This window comes from Fragaria vesca, linkage group LG5 (assembly GCF_000184155.1).
Source record: "Fragaria vesca subsp. vesca linkage group LG5, FraVesHawaii_1.0, whole genome shotgun sequence".
Lineage (NCBI taxonomy): Eukaryota > Viridiplantae > Streptophyta > Magnoliopsida > Rosales > Rosaceae > Fragaria > Fragaria vesca.
In genome coordinates this window covers 10,286,804-10,302,101 of record NC_020495.1, presented here as the reverse complement: position 1 = coordinate 10,302,101, position 15,298 = coordinate 10,286,804, and the positions used below count along the sequence as shown (strand labels likewise).

The 15,298-nt window shown below is 38.9% G+C and overlaps 3 protein-coding genes across 3 annotated transcripts in view; 1 reads left to right on the top strand and 2 right to left on the bottom strand.

The window, feature by feature from the left end:
• Window positions 1-802, bottom strand: part of LOC101314564 (eukaryotic peptide chain release factor GTP-binding subunit ERF3B-like) — a 7,252-nt gene extending 6,450 nt beyond the window's left edge. Inside the window, exons 1-2 of the mRNA XM_004299505.1 lie at window positions 609-802; window positions 53-94 (exon numbers count right to left, since the gene is read on the bottom strand). Coding sequence (XP_004299553.1) covers window positions 53-94; window positions 609-612 — 46 coding nt within the window. The 5' untranslated portion in view covers window positions 613-802. The remainder of the gene's footprint in view (window positions 1-52; window positions 95-608) is intronic.
• Window positions 803-3,362: 2,560 nt separating this feature from the next.
• Window positions 3,363-8,551, bottom strand: LOC101314278 (ABC transporter A family member 2-like). The gene is made up of 16 exons (XM_004299504.1): window positions 8,180-8,551; window positions 7,564-7,795; window positions 7,275-7,447; window positions 7,009-7,194; window positions 6,777-6,863; window positions 6,487-6,681; window positions 6,252-6,411; window positions 5,942-6,165; window positions 5,440-5,557; window positions 5,252-5,328; window positions 5,021-5,110; window positions 4,719-4,862; window positions 4,334-4,645; window positions 4,173-4,253; window positions 3,892-4,068; window positions 3,363-3,790 (listed from the first exon to the last, which is right to left on the bottom strand). The coding sequence occupies exons 1-16, from the start codon at window positions 8,549-8,551 to the stop codon at window positions 3,503-3,505; spliced, it is 2,916 nt and encodes a 971-aa protein (XP_004299552.1). The 3' UTR covers window positions 3,363-3,502.
• A 1,573-nt stretch (window positions 8,552-10,124) lies between these two features.
• On the top strand, window positions 10,125-15,095 carry LOC101297062 (ABC transporter A family member 8-like). The gene is made up of 18 exons (XM_004301215.1): window positions 10,125-10,199; window positions 10,442-10,790; window positions 10,886-10,968; window positions 11,057-11,207; window positions 11,320-11,439; window positions 11,557-11,729; window positions 11,850-12,011; window positions 12,124-12,286; window positions 12,380-12,505; window positions 12,619-12,702; window positions 12,812-13,188; window positions 13,294-13,497; window positions 13,618-13,727; window positions 13,838-13,922; window positions 14,047-14,175; window positions 14,325-14,430; window positions 14,550-14,638; window positions 14,744-15,095. Exons 1-18 carry the CDS (start codon window positions 10,125-10,127, stop codon window positions 15,026-15,028), a joined length of 2,871 nt encoding a protein of 956 aa, XP_004301263.1. The 3' UTR covers window positions 15,029-15,095.
• The last annotated feature ends 203 nt before the right edge of the window (window positions 15,096-15,298 follow it).

Sequence of the window (15,298 nt, the reverse complement as noted above, 5' to 3'; positions counted from 1 at the left end):
AGCCGTCACATACTAAACATTGACAAACAAAATCCAATCCTCTCAGAATTACCTGCTGAATCCAGCTGCAGCGACCGGATTTCCTCCTCAATATCTATCATTTACAAAGGTTCATACATGTAAAACAAAAAAAATCAATTCTCGAATTCACCGTAACCAAATCCCCGAATTTCACTCATAAGGCGTATCAGAAGAGTTCAATAGTCTTAATATCAGTTATTGTTCACACGACAGATAAGTAAATAAGGTAAATTATCACATAAACAGCCAAAGTAGAGATACTGTGCAGTAAACATCATACTCGATTTTTCATACTAATTTTTCGGCTACCGAAACCAAACAGTGAACACTAATTCTAGTAAATCATAATTGACCTAGTGAAACTAAGGCAAACTCCTAGTAAAAATAGATGAAATTAATAAAAAAATATTCGATAACGCGCAGACGAATTAAGCCGTGGCAATTCAAATCGGAGCTAATACAATCAATGGATGATCGTCTTCAACCAAATATAGATCTACCGGAGTTACACACACACAGATACAAATGAAATTAAGAGAAATTATAATTGAGAGAAAGAAAAAGCGAAGAAGCGAGTAGAAGCTTACCCATGGCTAAGAGATTGAGGAAGCGTGTGTACGGAGAGCTAGGGTTTTGATGAGGACGAAGATTACAGCGAAGCGAATGGAGCGAGAGAGGTGAGCACTGGGTGTTCTGGAATCTACTATTAGCTTACAGATGGTGGTGTGCAATTTGTATGTGTGTGTGATGGTTTCGGCTTGAGGAAAGAAAAGTGGTATGCGGCATCTGCTTCAGTGATTATCATATTTGTGTCAAGTGTGAACACGTAACCAGCGGCCCAGTTTCACTTTGGGTTTACATCGTTTTAGAGCCCAACGTTACAACATTTCTCGGGCCTTGATTTATTTTGTGTTTTTCTCTTTTAAGATTAACGAGCAAGTTCACAGGGTCAGCATTCAGCAACTAGGTAAGAAATCATGTTCAAGAAACTTTACAACGTTAAAAAGAACTTGAGGACATTATTGGCTCGTATCTATGTTTTAGTTGATTACAATACACATTTTACTTAGGAACTTAATCTACTTAATGCAAGACTTGAGTAATGCTAATGTCGATTTATGCCAAACAATCAATATCTTCAAAGTTGTATTATGTTACATAATACAACTTTGAAGGGCCTCAGTTGGACTGCGGTATGGGCCTTGGCCCAGTTCATCAATAGCACCGTGGCTCAGAATTGTCATGTGGAATGGCCCATCACATATTTCCAAAACCCCAAAAGAAGCAAAAAGGCAAGAGAGCCCAAGAGGATAGCTACAAAAGCAAACAGCCGGAGATCTACCCTAGATTTTGAGGTCCCATCCCTCATCATCATTAGGGCTACGTGGCCGCATCTTACCGGATAATGTCAAGTCTGATATCCCGCGGCTAATACGAACCCGGTGCGCACGTTAGCACGAGCGCTGCTCACCACCGAAAGAATAACACATGGCCGAACTAAAGTGCGCATATCGCCAATAGCGTGGTCGGTCCCACCAGGCTGAGCTGTGATGTCACATCAACGTCGCTTTTGTCTAATCGAAGAATTCAACAACTACCATTCATTCACCCCAAGTCTTTTCGTCATCGCGCGCCACGTGTATCACCGAACTTTTTTTCTCTTTTTTCCTCCTTCACTCCCGCCATTTTCCCCATCTCAACTTCTCACGATATCTCGTATTTAACGGTTCTGGAGTCCGGTGGTGAATTCAAATTTAAAAAAGGACGATAAATTGGTGGTGTCCATAATCATCGAGTATCGTGAGGAAAATAAACAAGGCACGTGATTATGCGCAGGGAATCTTAATTATAGAGAAGAGAGAGGGGCGGTTCCCAATACTTGCCTTGCCGACCCATCCACATCCCACCATTACTCCTTGTTTGCTATCCAAAACTACTATATAACTTTGCCCCCTCCACCAAGCTCTCTCCATCATTCTCAGCTTTTAGCGCTAACAAACCAGAAGCCAAACTTGCTCTTCATCCTTGGCTTCCGTAGATATAGATAGAATCCTTTTTTATATAATATTGTTCTCTTCTACAGTATGGTTGAATGGTAGCTAGGTTTTACCCTAGTTTATGTAGCTCTTTAGCTCTGGTTCTTTCTCTAGGGTTTTGGTGGAAAACCCAGGTTGGGTTTGAAAGCTTTCATCAAGGGTTTGATCTGTTTCACTCTCTCTCTCTTGATCTGTTTCGATGTTGTGAATAACTGGTGTTAGGGTTTTAGCTAGGGTTATGGAGTGGAGCTCCTTGAAGTCCAATAGAAGATGTTGCTAGGTTGATTGAGCTGCTGAGCTATGAATTCCACACTTCTATCTCTGTTTTTTGATAAAGATGATAGGCTTGTGGCTTGCATACCTCAGGAGCTGCATTACCTGAGTTGCATCATGTTTTGGATTGAAGGGAGCTCTACACCTTGGCTTATCTGTCTCTTAACTAGATCTACTTATCTCTCTAGCTAGTAGTATTTCAGTTTCAGCATATCTATCAAGCTTTCTAGCTACTCTGAATCTTTTAGCTCCGTTTGTGAACCATGCGTTTCTATAAATCCTTGTTCTGTATTTCATCTATCTTATCGTGTTTGTTACATGTATGATGCTTTTGCTTTGCTTGGTTTGCAGATCTAGGTCAACCTTCCCTTCTCTTTGTCAATATGATCTCCCTGTGTTCATGCACATATGAAGTATATGGGGATTGAAGATCTTCAACTAATATCAGATCTCTAGGGTAGTCTGGATGAATCAAAATCTGTGGTGGTTTCAGATCTTTTGCATAGAGATAGCTATCTTTACTCTAGATCAGGACTTGTAGATTTTTAAATCGAGTTGATACCTACACGAACCTTTGCTTTGTGAATTGGGGCCTATAAATAATTATTATCATAATGAAAAATCCTTGTCAATTGCTCCATCCAAGATGTTGATTAGTGTAATTTCTTTTAAGACTTTAACGCAGAGTGGTTGAACAGTCTTTGTTCAACTTTTTGAATAATGTACTGGGCTGCCATTGCATGGCCCAATTGGGCCCTATAACAATCTTTAGGGTTTAGGGTTGTTGATAATCACTGAAATATGCTAGCATGTATAGGCTTTCCAGATCTCAGCATTTTGTTAGTGAGAACTTTGCATCTTTTTAGGGTGTAGGGTATTTGCATGGCTTACGTGATCTCAGCGTTTTGTTAGTGAAAATTTGCTTGAGACGAGACTAGCATGATTCTGAACTATGACCCAATTTTGGTCCTCAATACGTTTTATGGTTTTTAGGGGTTGATGATAATCACCGAAACATGAATGCTTTCCAAATCAAATGAAACGTCACTGCCTGTTAGTGAAAAATTTGCATCAGATGAAACTAGAAAGAATCTCAACGATAAACCCAATTTTGGGTCTCGGAGCGGAACATAATCTCACAGGCAACTAGTTGTTAATTACAAGGAAATGTATCAGGTCCTTTGCCTATGGCCATTTGGTCCTAAAGATTGAGTAATTTGGTCAGAGTCAAGAAGAATACCATTCACTGGTTTGGATCGGCCAAGCGAATTTCGGCGCGAAGTTGAAGTTGGTAGTAGTTCAACTGCGATATTAGGAGGTATTGGGGTTTCAGACGAGTGACCAGATATGCAGAGTGCTCCAGAATCATCTTGCTCCCAGAAAACTTCTACCATTAGCCCATTTGGATTCTCAGGAGACTCTGTTCCTGGGATCCCAACAAACCTAGCTCCTATAGGTATCTGCATAATCAATGTAACACATTGCCAAGAGTAAGTAACCAAAATGAAATTTCTCACGGAAATGAGTAAGGATATCAGTCAAATGAAAGACATGAGTTTACCTGAACCAAGACTCCAGATGTTAATGTGAGAGTAACCATTCTCCGCTCAGCTGTGGCACTCTCCAGCTCTGCTTGCCTTGCTATGTTTAGGAAAACTTCTTCAAGAGTTGCAAGTCCAAGTTGGATGTCTGCTATGCCAAATTCATCTTCTCGATCTTGCAGTTCCGCGAAAAAATTCTGCACGAGGATTCAGGCACATATCAGTCCAGCAGAATCAACAGTAAGAATCACAACTTCATGAGTGAGATTTCACTTGTTGAGGACTAGTGATAGTTCTGTACCGACAAAATTTCCTCTCTATTATGAGGAATCACAAAAGTGAGATATGCTTTGGTCTCTTCTTTTGGTGAAACATCCAAACGCTGCAAGAAAACTCCTTCCATGTTAGAAGTTATTTTATATGTGCCTGAAAATAAGTTCAAGTTATTTAAACTTAACTTACATATTTAAACAACTGCTTCACAGCTTCATGCTGAGACGTTGCAACTTCATCCTCATTTGGAGATGGAGGCCCTTGTCCATTTGTGCTTTCTTTGAATCTCACATTAGCAACAAAACCAGTCCCAAATCGTGACTTCAGTCTGATTGAAGTTCCAATACAGCGCAGCCTACCCTTTGCCATGATTCCTATTCTGTCACCTAAAATGTCAGCTTCTTCCATTGAGTGAGTGGTGAGGACAATTGCGCGACCCTTCTTTGCATCCTCTATGATGTCCCATACATGCCTTCTAGATATTGGATCCATACCGGTTGTCTGCAGATCATAAACCAATTTACGTAAACAAAGCTAGTAGATGAACCAAAGGGAAAAGTTGCAATGTCCTTACCGGTTCATCTAGGATAACTAACTTCGGATCACCAATGAGGGCTATTGCAACACTCAGGCGACGCTTCATTCCTCCACTGTAACTACCAGCTCTCATTTTGGCTGCATCAGTAAGTTTCACCTCTTCCAGTGACTTCATAGTAGCCTACATTTGAGAAGCAGTATTCATCTTATACATAGTCATTCTTTCTCAAAGCAGATGAGCATGCATGGAACAAAAAGATTTTAACCACCATCATCATTACAATTTCAAGGGAAAAAGTTTATCAAATACCCTGCTGCTCAAATTAGTGTAGCACATACCAATTTTATTGATGCTGGAGGTAGGCCTTTGATACTAGCGAAGATGTGGAGATGCTCTTGCCCGGACATTGCATCCCAAAGAATATCAAACTACCAATAGAGATAACAAACACGAAAACTTAAGTTTGAATTAATTACCAATTTCATACAAGTTGCAACATAGTACAAACGATGAAATTAGGTGTATATAAGTATACAGAATACTGCGTTTGCATTGAGATAGAAGGACACCTGTGGACAAACTCCAATCATTTTTTGAATGTTTGCCATGCCAACAGAACTTCGGGCAGAATGTCCATAGATCAAGGCTGTTATTCAAGGCAGATTACAATTTTATCATTTCCAGTATAGACATCGTTCCAGAAGTTTTCAATCGATGAATTTGAAAAAAAAAAAAAGAAGGAAAAAGGTCCTATTACCATCTCCTCCAGTCACTGGTGTAATGCCAGTTAAACAGTTTATTGCTGTGGTTTTCCCAGCTCCATTGGGTCCAAGTAGACAAAACAACTGATCCTTTGCAAAGTTGACCCATAAACCCTGAACATTGTTCAAAGCAATATATGGTTACCGAAACATATATATATATATATATGCACTGCATCAGCATTAATTTTGACTTAAAGAAGGTATTTGCCTATGCATTTATGTGATGAATGACAATCACATCATTCAACATTCATATACTAAAAACTACTAAGCCAAACATATGCAGTGCATCTGCATTATATACTGAAAATTTTAGTATGCAACAAAATTAGATACATAACATCATTATGCTAGAGGATCTCATGGTCTAGGTACAAAACTCTGGAGGAAGATGCATTGAATGAATAATGTAATTCGACTATTTCACAAGATTTCCTCGACACAAACAATAGGTTCATAAAAGATCCACATTCTGATTCAAAAGAGGTTCTGTACCTTGAGAGCATGGTATGGTGGAGTCCTCTTGGAACGACAGCAACCATGTCTTTGGCCAGGATATGTTTTTACAAGGCCACGTATCTGAACTGCAAGGTTTGGACCAACTGTGCCTTCCTTAGCTTGCTCTTTAACAATGTTCTCCTCTTCCAGGACATCTTCATCATCTGGAGTAATATGCTCAGGTGGTGGAATTGAACCTATCCAACTACAAATGCCACCCTCTAAACAAAGAGAGGAACAAAGCATCAAGTCACAAGTACAACTCAGCAGGGAAAGTTGAGCAGAAACTGAATTTCAGTATTTTTACCTTCTACTTTGTTTCCACTTTTCCCTGTCCAGTATCCTGGCTTCAAAAAGTAAAACACTGATTTTCTCACACCAGATACATTTGGGATGATATTATCGAAGTAGATAGCCAATACCAACCAGAGGAAGAATGTAGCCGTCAGCCATACATATATGTCATTCTATCAAAGTTGAAATGAATATGTTAGGAATCAAAGAAATGTATAGGTAATATGAAAATTAATGTGTTTACATACAATTGTCATAACACAATCTTCATCTCCTGGTTTACAGTTTGCCGTTCTACTCCAGCTAATCCCAGTCTTTTTAGATGTGGATGTTGCCTCATTGAGTATAGATAGAGCTTGAGAAAGAAGACTGGGTGAGAATAGAGACCACAAGTTTCGCTTAGTCCTAGAGACTTCTTTAGAGTAGATGCTGTCTGCAGCTACCTGCTATGAGAAATAGATTCTGTTAATACTTAATAGAAACAAACTCGTAACAAAGAGTTTAAGAATCTTGAACTTTGGAGCCTTGCCTGGGTTACATAGCCAACAGTATAGATGGAGAAACCGACAGTTGTGGTTGAAGATGACTTTTTTATGAAGGCCGATAACATAAAGGCAAAACCAATCTATCATCAATCGATGGAAAGGTGAATACATGTCAGTAACTTATCATATAGTTTGAGGCTTTGCCAAAGAACAAAATCAGCAAAACTAACTAATTGGGAATCAATGGAAGAACAGAAACAAAGTAATAGCAAGAAACAGGCCTACCATATTGAGTTGGAAAAGATAGAAGACAAGGAATACGACTGCAAAGCTGTTGTGCAAGAAAAAACTAAACTGAAAAATCATTCCAAAGAGAACTGTGAAAAGAGATGAGAGTAGTGTAATCAGTCCCTCCCATGCGAGCCAAGAGAGCCAGTATGCACTATCATAAAGGCCCATCATTGTCATCGCCTGCAACCAAAACAGAAGAAGCACTTAAATCCACTAATGGAGAGAAGTCAGAGAACCATACATCAAGTTAAAGTGATTACCTGCCGCAGCTTAAGTTCTTTCTCTGTGACCAAGGAAGTCATTTGAAACACAAAACCAAACATGGCAGCAGCGAAAAAAAACCGTGGTCCTATGTCATTCATTGCAGAAGGCGGCTTCATCATTGCAGGATGTGCAAATTCCTTGAATGCAACAACCCAGCTAAGTTTCGAATCTGAATAAATTAAAGCATTATACAGTTTATACCAGTGCTACGATTCAAGCGAAAACATGAAAGTATAGCTTTCTTTAAAGAACACAGCACTGTGAGAAACAAATTACACATGATACCTCCAATTAGAGACCTAGCTATCTCACGCTCGGCAGCAATCTGAAGTGGAATTTGAAACTTGAATGTGGGATTCTCAGTTTGCCCTCGTTTTTTAACAGAAGTAGAATTAGTCTGCAGGCCATAGCTAATCACAGTGGCGTTTCTTTCCACAAAATGCAAAGCTCCTGGGCAGTACAAAGGATTGTTATACAGCCATTCATCCACTTCAGCTGGGGTTCTAAACGATTTGACCTATGCAAACCAAAGGCATAATTAGAGTCATTACATGATCACTCTAGACACTTCCTCAAATATATGTGATATGTCACACTACATTTTGAGTTTCATGGATTTCAGAAGCAAATCCTGAAACAGTCATGAGTCATGTACACCTCAAATCTCTGAACAAAAAAAAATTAAGCCTAAAATATAAAAAGAACTCATTTGATTTCTTTGTCAAAGAGAATCATCATAACATATCTTCCACTTCCATATTTTCGGCACACAAAAAATAAAGTATTACATGCAGTTGTCTATATCTCTCACAGACAACAAATTGACTACCCTGACAAAATAAGCACATAACCTGAATTTTGTAATACATGTTCCATTGACGAAAAAGAAATCATGTGATACCTTGCTTGCGGGAATTGGCCTGTTGGGATTGTTAGCCATTATAGCACTGACAATGCTCCGAATCCTGCTAGAGCTCTGATCTCCACTCCACACGAAATCATAACACGGCTTTTTGATAGAGAACTTGTCCTCGCAGGGCGGGATCGGCTGCGCAACGAGCGGCTGAGGATCCGTGACGCTCTGGTAGGCGGAGGAAGACCTGGTCTGAATGTCGTCGGCCTTCTGGAAGCAGAAGATGAGGAGGATGAAGAAGAGGGAAGAGAAGAGCTGGAGAAAGGTGGCGGTCTTGTTCCGCCATGCGAGGAGGAGGTTCTTGATGAACAGAGCCTTAAATTGTTCGAGCAGTAGAGGAAAACCGGTGAGTGAATTCATTGAGATTTCTTGGACAAGTCAGTGAGAGATGGACTCGATCATGAAGAAGAAGAAGATGGTCTTCAGACTTCACTCTCCTCTGTTATTTACGTACAGAGAGCGCGGTTTTGCGCGTTTCGTTTCTTGTGGTGGAATGACGAATTTACCCTTGTGTGAGTAGGAATATTCTTGGGTATTTCTTTCCTTTTGTGATTCTTTTCTATGATTGTTCTGTATTCACCGTAATGGCAAAGAGATATGGAACGGGGTTTGTTTGATTTGGTAGTGTAAAAGAGGATTTGTGATAATGGAGGGTGCATTTATGAATGGATCAATTAGGCAGGTTAATTAAATCTAAATTGCCATTTAAAGGGTAAAATACTAAGTAATTTGCAATACATGACTCATCGTGAGATTTATGAACACTCTTTTCAAATTCGTGAATTATAGGCTACTCTAATTATAGTCAAAGTTTCTGGTTCTGATTATGCTCATGGCAGCAAGTCCCAAAGTTCGACTTTGCACAAAAATTACAAAAATTGGAAGTCAATGAACTAACAACTTCAGTAGACTGTAACGACGCGTTCACATCAAATATTATGATTTCTAGTTGTGCTTACATGGTTAAGAAATTGGCTATACATGATCTAATTAAGTTCGCGAGAAATGATATATAAGCTAAAAGGGTGATTTATGAATTACACGTACATATAGAATTATGATAGAAAGCAACATGACAACTAGCAAAACACAATTTGTAGCCAAATACAAATAATTAATCCAGTTCTTACTAATTATGTGTATTGTTAGATGAGATTGGATTGAAACCCAATTTGTAGCTGGATTTGGTGGAATGATATAATCTCGTATCTCAATTCACAACGATTACAAATATGGATTCAAGAATCAAGGGTGGCAAATCCTCTGATATGACCCATGTACATAAACTTTTTCTTAAAATTGTTACAAAGCCAACTATGGATACAATGACCTTATATATTGTTAGAAACTGGCCGGCTCTTTCAACTTCTGGCTTTAGGTGGTCTATTTTGATTCGAAGTATTTTTCTAAAATCTAAACTTAATTGGTTTGCTTTAGCTGTCAATACCTGTATGGCAGTATCTAATTAATCACCTGATTCACCTTCTTCATTCTCATCAAACACCTGATAAGATCGTAAGAATATCATCCGTCTTTAATTATTGGAAAAAACACAAAGATACATAATCTTGGTAAGGAAAATTTCTTTAATTGCTTCATAAATTCTCTTGGTAGATATTATTTCCTGTGAAATTAATTATTTAACGCGTAAAGGGTAGTTTGGGAAGTTCACAACATTCAGCAGTTACAGTCATGACAAAGTACCAAAGCATATAGAAACGTAGAAGCAAGAATTCGGAATAGCAGTATAGCAGCGAAGACGAGCACACCATTTATAACCGATTTGGATCGTTAGTGTGTGTATATATATATTGCTCATTCATATAAAGAGGTTGCTTCAAATTATTCATCCTTTAATTCTTTGACAGACTAAATTTGAGGTTATTTGGTGCCAAGATATATAGAGGAGTAGTAGTCTGGTTTTTGGACATCAATGGCGCCGGAGCGTTCCGCCGCAAGCTTCTGGACTCAGTCCAATGCCTTGCTCAGAAAGAGCTTAACATATCAGGTCTAACTCTTTTTCCGTTTCCTTTCACATATGTATGTCAAGCTTCTTTTGCTTGCTTGTTCACTTGTCTCTTAAGTCTATTTGAATCAATTCGTCGAACACTTTCTCTTTCACATTTTAATTTCTACACGGAATTAATTTAGAGGAGCAATTTTCCTTCACTGTTCAATGATCTAGAACTGTTGCTTCATCTTTTTACCTCGATGATATGTGTTCATAGTATATGTGCGTTCATTTTGCAGAAACGAAACATCCGCTCCAATGTCACCCTGGTTTTAATACCTTGCTTCTTCATCTTCATTTTGGCTGTCTTCCAAACTTTACAGAACCAAGCGGAGAAACAGGTTAAACAGTTACCAACAACCAATTGTGGATCGTCAAACATATCCGAGCTATCAGACAATTGTGCCATACCTCACCCTCAAGAATGGGCTCCATTGTTGGTGTTACCATCCCCCGATTACCGTGCAGTAAGAAGTAACTTTCTTCCAGCTGACTTGCCGGATGAGTCATGCAGGAGCAGGGAAGGAGGCCACTACTCCTGCCCAGTAACACTACTTCTTACTGGGAATAATCAGTCTTTAGGTGAAAGTATGTACCAAAATAATTACATGATTTGATTGATTTGTTTTGTCTGGTAGTTAATTGCCTCATTAGTGATTTTCTGATGTGCATTTGTTATACAGCTCTGGCTGGGAATATGTTGTCGAATTCTCCCCTGCCTAAGTCCTCTGGTGATGGCATGGAATATATAGCTCATAATGTCATGGTGATTATTTGACAATATTTCTTATTTTCATTATAGTGCGTATATGTTGGATCATTGACTTGTGTTGCAATATGTTTTAATTGTAAAGGGTTCAGATTTCTCGCCTCAAGGGAATATGTTTGGTGACTATGATGGGTTTGAGCGTGATGAGGCCATCATCTTTAATGTGCAGCGCCACTGCTCCCCAAATTCTTCATTTGTTGTTCCAATTCGAGAAGCAAATTTGCAGCAAAATATATGTACGTGACTGTTTAAAAAGATTTACAGAGTAGTTCTTCAGCTTTGTTGTGCTCAGTGCATTATGCTAAACAGCTTTCCTTAACTAACTATGCTGTTTTCGACCGAATCTAGCCGTTGAATGTGTTGAAGGGTTGCCTTTGTGGCGCAATACCTCTACGGAGGTAAACAATGAGCTATATAAAGGATACAGAAATGGGAATTCAGAGGGGAAGATTAATGAAGTGCTTGGAGGTACTGCTAACATTCAACTTACTAATTGTTGGATGTGATGAATATATCAATATGTGATAGTATCATTTAGGGGCAATAGTACTACTGACACTCATAGTGTGTTTTCTTGCAATGCAGCCTATGATTTCTCTAACTCAGATAAGAATAATTTCAATGTGAGCCTATGGTACAATTCAAGCTTGAAATATTTCGAAGTTGATGCTGACCAGGGGAATGAGAGTGATGCTACATTGATGAGCTTGACTGGGAGTGATTCTATTTTGCTGCGGCTTCCGCGTGCAGTGAATCTGGTATAAACACAAGCCCATTCTTTTGGCTTTTTGGGTTTTTGAGTTGAACTTCCCTGTTCTGCTAGGAATTAGTATATATATTTTCGACTTATTTGTGAATTCTATGTAAATTATTCACAGGCCTCTAGTGCCTACCTACGGTTCTTGAAAGGTTATGGAACAAAAATGCAGCTTGATTTTGTCAAAGAAATGCCCAAGCATGAAACCCCAGTACAGCTGCCAGATTTTGCCTCTATGATCGGTCCAATCTTATATACATGGATTATCTTACTGCTCTTCCCTGTAAGAGCATTCACTGCTTCTCCATATATATTAATAAGCTTCAAGCTTACAACTACTTATGTTAAGTAAAGTTTCCCTTAAGTTCGTATTAAGTTTCCAATTTGACTCGTAGGTTGTGATGAAGTCTCTGGTGTATGAGAAACAACAAAAACTCAGAATCATGATGAAAATGCATGGACTTGGTGATGGACCCTATTGGATGATTACCTATGCCTATTTTCTTACAGTATCTGTGGTGTACATGCTATGTCTTGTTATATCTGGCTCATTTATAGGTATGCATACAGGTACTGCTGTTCTAGCTAGTCTAACTTCACTTAACTTGTTTGAATTTGATTAAATCATTTGTTGATGATTACTTATTACAGGGCTAAAGATTTTCACACTAAATGACTACACCATCCAGTTTGTTTTCTACTTCTTCTATATGAATTTGCAAATAGCGATGTCCTTTCTGATAGCTGCATTGTTCTCCAACTTAAAGGCTTGTACAGGTTTGGATCCGTTTGATCATCGTGTCCTTATGTTTAGTGTATTGATTCAGTGAATTTCTTAATATGAAAGTAGGCTTTCTTCTTCATTGATATAATTGTTTGGATGATTACAGTTATAGGTTACATACTGGTCTTTGCAACCGGGCTTTTAGGAAATGAACTTTTTGAAGTCTTTTTAAGAGATCCATCATTCCCTAGTAAGTGGAAATACTAGTTAATGAAAATGTTTTGTCACTGAATCAGTCAATCTGCTTTCTTTTCTGCACTTTTTTAATTATATATCTACCTATTCTTGTGCATATGTAGGATACTGGATCATTGTTCTTGAGTTGTATCCTGGCTTGTCTCTGTATCGTGGCCTATACGAGCTAGCAGAATTCGCCACTGAAGCAGGCACAGTGGGGACAGTTGGGATGCGATGGGGAGATTTGAGAGACAGCAAGAGTGGGATGAGAGAAATCTTGATTATCATGTTCATGGAGTGGTTTGTGCTGATTTTTATTGCATATAACTTGGATAAAGTTACAGCATCTGTAAGTGGAAAAGGTCCTCTATTTTTCTTGCAAAGCTGCTTTGGAAAGAAGAAAAAACTTCCCTCATCTCTTAGGACTAGGACACCTAATGCACAGGGGCAGGGATCTACTGTTTCTATTCAGATGGACAAACCTGATGTTACTCAAGAGGTAAATGTCACTTATTTGAATTTTGTTGTCATTCACTATGAATCAAAATGAATAGTTGCATAGCTGTACATCGCTTCCCCTTACAATTGCTCAATTAATTTGCAGAGGGAAAAGGTTGAGAGTCTGCTATTGGATCAAGATAGTACAAGTCACGCGATCCTTTGCCATGACCTGAAAAAGGTGTATCCAGGAAGAGATGGAAACCCTGAGAAGTTTGCAGTGAAAGGGTTGTCTCTTGCATTGACGCGAGGGGAATGCTTTGGCATGCTTGGTCCCAATGGTGCAGGGAAGACCTCTTTTATTAGCATGGTAAACTCCTATATCAGTTATTCATGTACTCTCTAAATCTCAAGTTGTTCAATGACTAGTTATTGCTATCTAGTTCAATCAAGAAACTACATTTAACCTCTGTTTTCTGTCAACATGCAGATGATTGGTCTGACTAGACCAAGCTCCGGTGCAGCATATGTTCATGGTATGGACATTTGGACACAAATGGATAAAATACATACCAGCATGGGGGTTTGTCCACAGCATGAGTAAGCTAGCCTAGAAACTACAATCACTCCTAAAAAATTTTTTTTTTTTTTTTGTGGGTTTAGGTTTCTTTTATTTTGAAACAAATTTCATGATTTTCGGATATTTTTAGCTTACTATGGGAGAGCCTGACTGGAAGGGAGCATTTGCTGTTTTATGGCAGACTTAAGAATCTCAAAGGTTCTGCCTTAATAAAAGTAAGTGATCCTGTACATTCTAACTCGATTCTTACATAGTAAAAATATAGTCGTTGTAAAATGTAAAGTGTTAACTGTCAAATCTTGAGCTTAGTTTGTTTACCTGATTCTGATTGCTGATCAGGCTGTGGAAGAGTCTTTGAAGAGTGTTAATCTGTTCAATGGTGGACTTGCTGACAAACAGGCTGGGAAATATAGTGGAGGTATGAAGAGGAGGCTTAGCGTCGCAATTTCACTAATAGGGGATCCGAAGGTATGTCTTAACATGCTGCTCGCCTGCTCTATCTCTTAGGTTTGATCACTCTGATCTCTGACTATGTGACTGTTAGTGTGTATTATCCTAGAAGACTAGATACATACTGTACTTGTTGCACCAAGTGTACTGTGAAATTTCGTGTGCAGGTTGTCTACATGGATGAGCCTAGTAGTGGACTAGATCCAGCTTCAAGAAACCATCTATGGCATGTTGTAAAGGCTGCAAAACAGGAGCGAGCAATCCTTTTAACCAGTTATGTCCTCCCTGTCTTCGAGTCTTATATAGTTATCACTGTGTGAATTGCAATGAATGATCTTTACCTATTTAGTTATTTCACTCACAAAGCATGCTTGTTTGCATATGATCTTCAGCACATTCCATGGAAGAGGCAGAGGTCCTCTGTGATCGACTAGGAATTTTCGTGGATGGCAAATTGCAGTGTATAGGAAATCCGAAAGAGGTAAGTCAAACTCGAAAAGTTCATCTTGTATAGTTCATAACTACAATATAGTAGAACTGCAAGACCTCAACTTATTTTCCTACCCTCCTTTACTCCTCACTGCAGCTGAAGGCTAGATATGGAGGATCGTACATCTTCACAATGACCACAAGTGGGGATCATGAGAAAGAAGTTGAGAAGATGGTTCGGACACTATCACCCAGTGCCAACAAGGTATACCAACTCTCGGGGACACAGAAGTTTGAGCTGCCCAGAAATGAGGTCACTATCGCCGGTGTCTTCCGATCTGTGGAGGCTGCAAAACGGCAATTCAGGGTGTTTGCTTGGGGACTCACTGACACTACTTTGGAGGATGTCTTCATCAAGGTTGCTACAACCGCATCATCATAAATATCAACCATACTAGACAGAATCCAAGCCTAATGTTCATATGAATGATTTGATGTAAAAACTGGGATAAACTCGATTTTTAGACTGTAGATTGATGATCTTGTGGTGTTGGCTCTCTGAGACTAAGAAATTAAGAATGAAATCATGCATTTAGATTGTATGTTATTTCAGAGGCTCGTCGTTTTAAACCGAGTTATGTCACTGAAACTGATGAGATGTCAAAGCACTACATTTCATAAAACGAATTATAAGATCACTCAATACAATGTG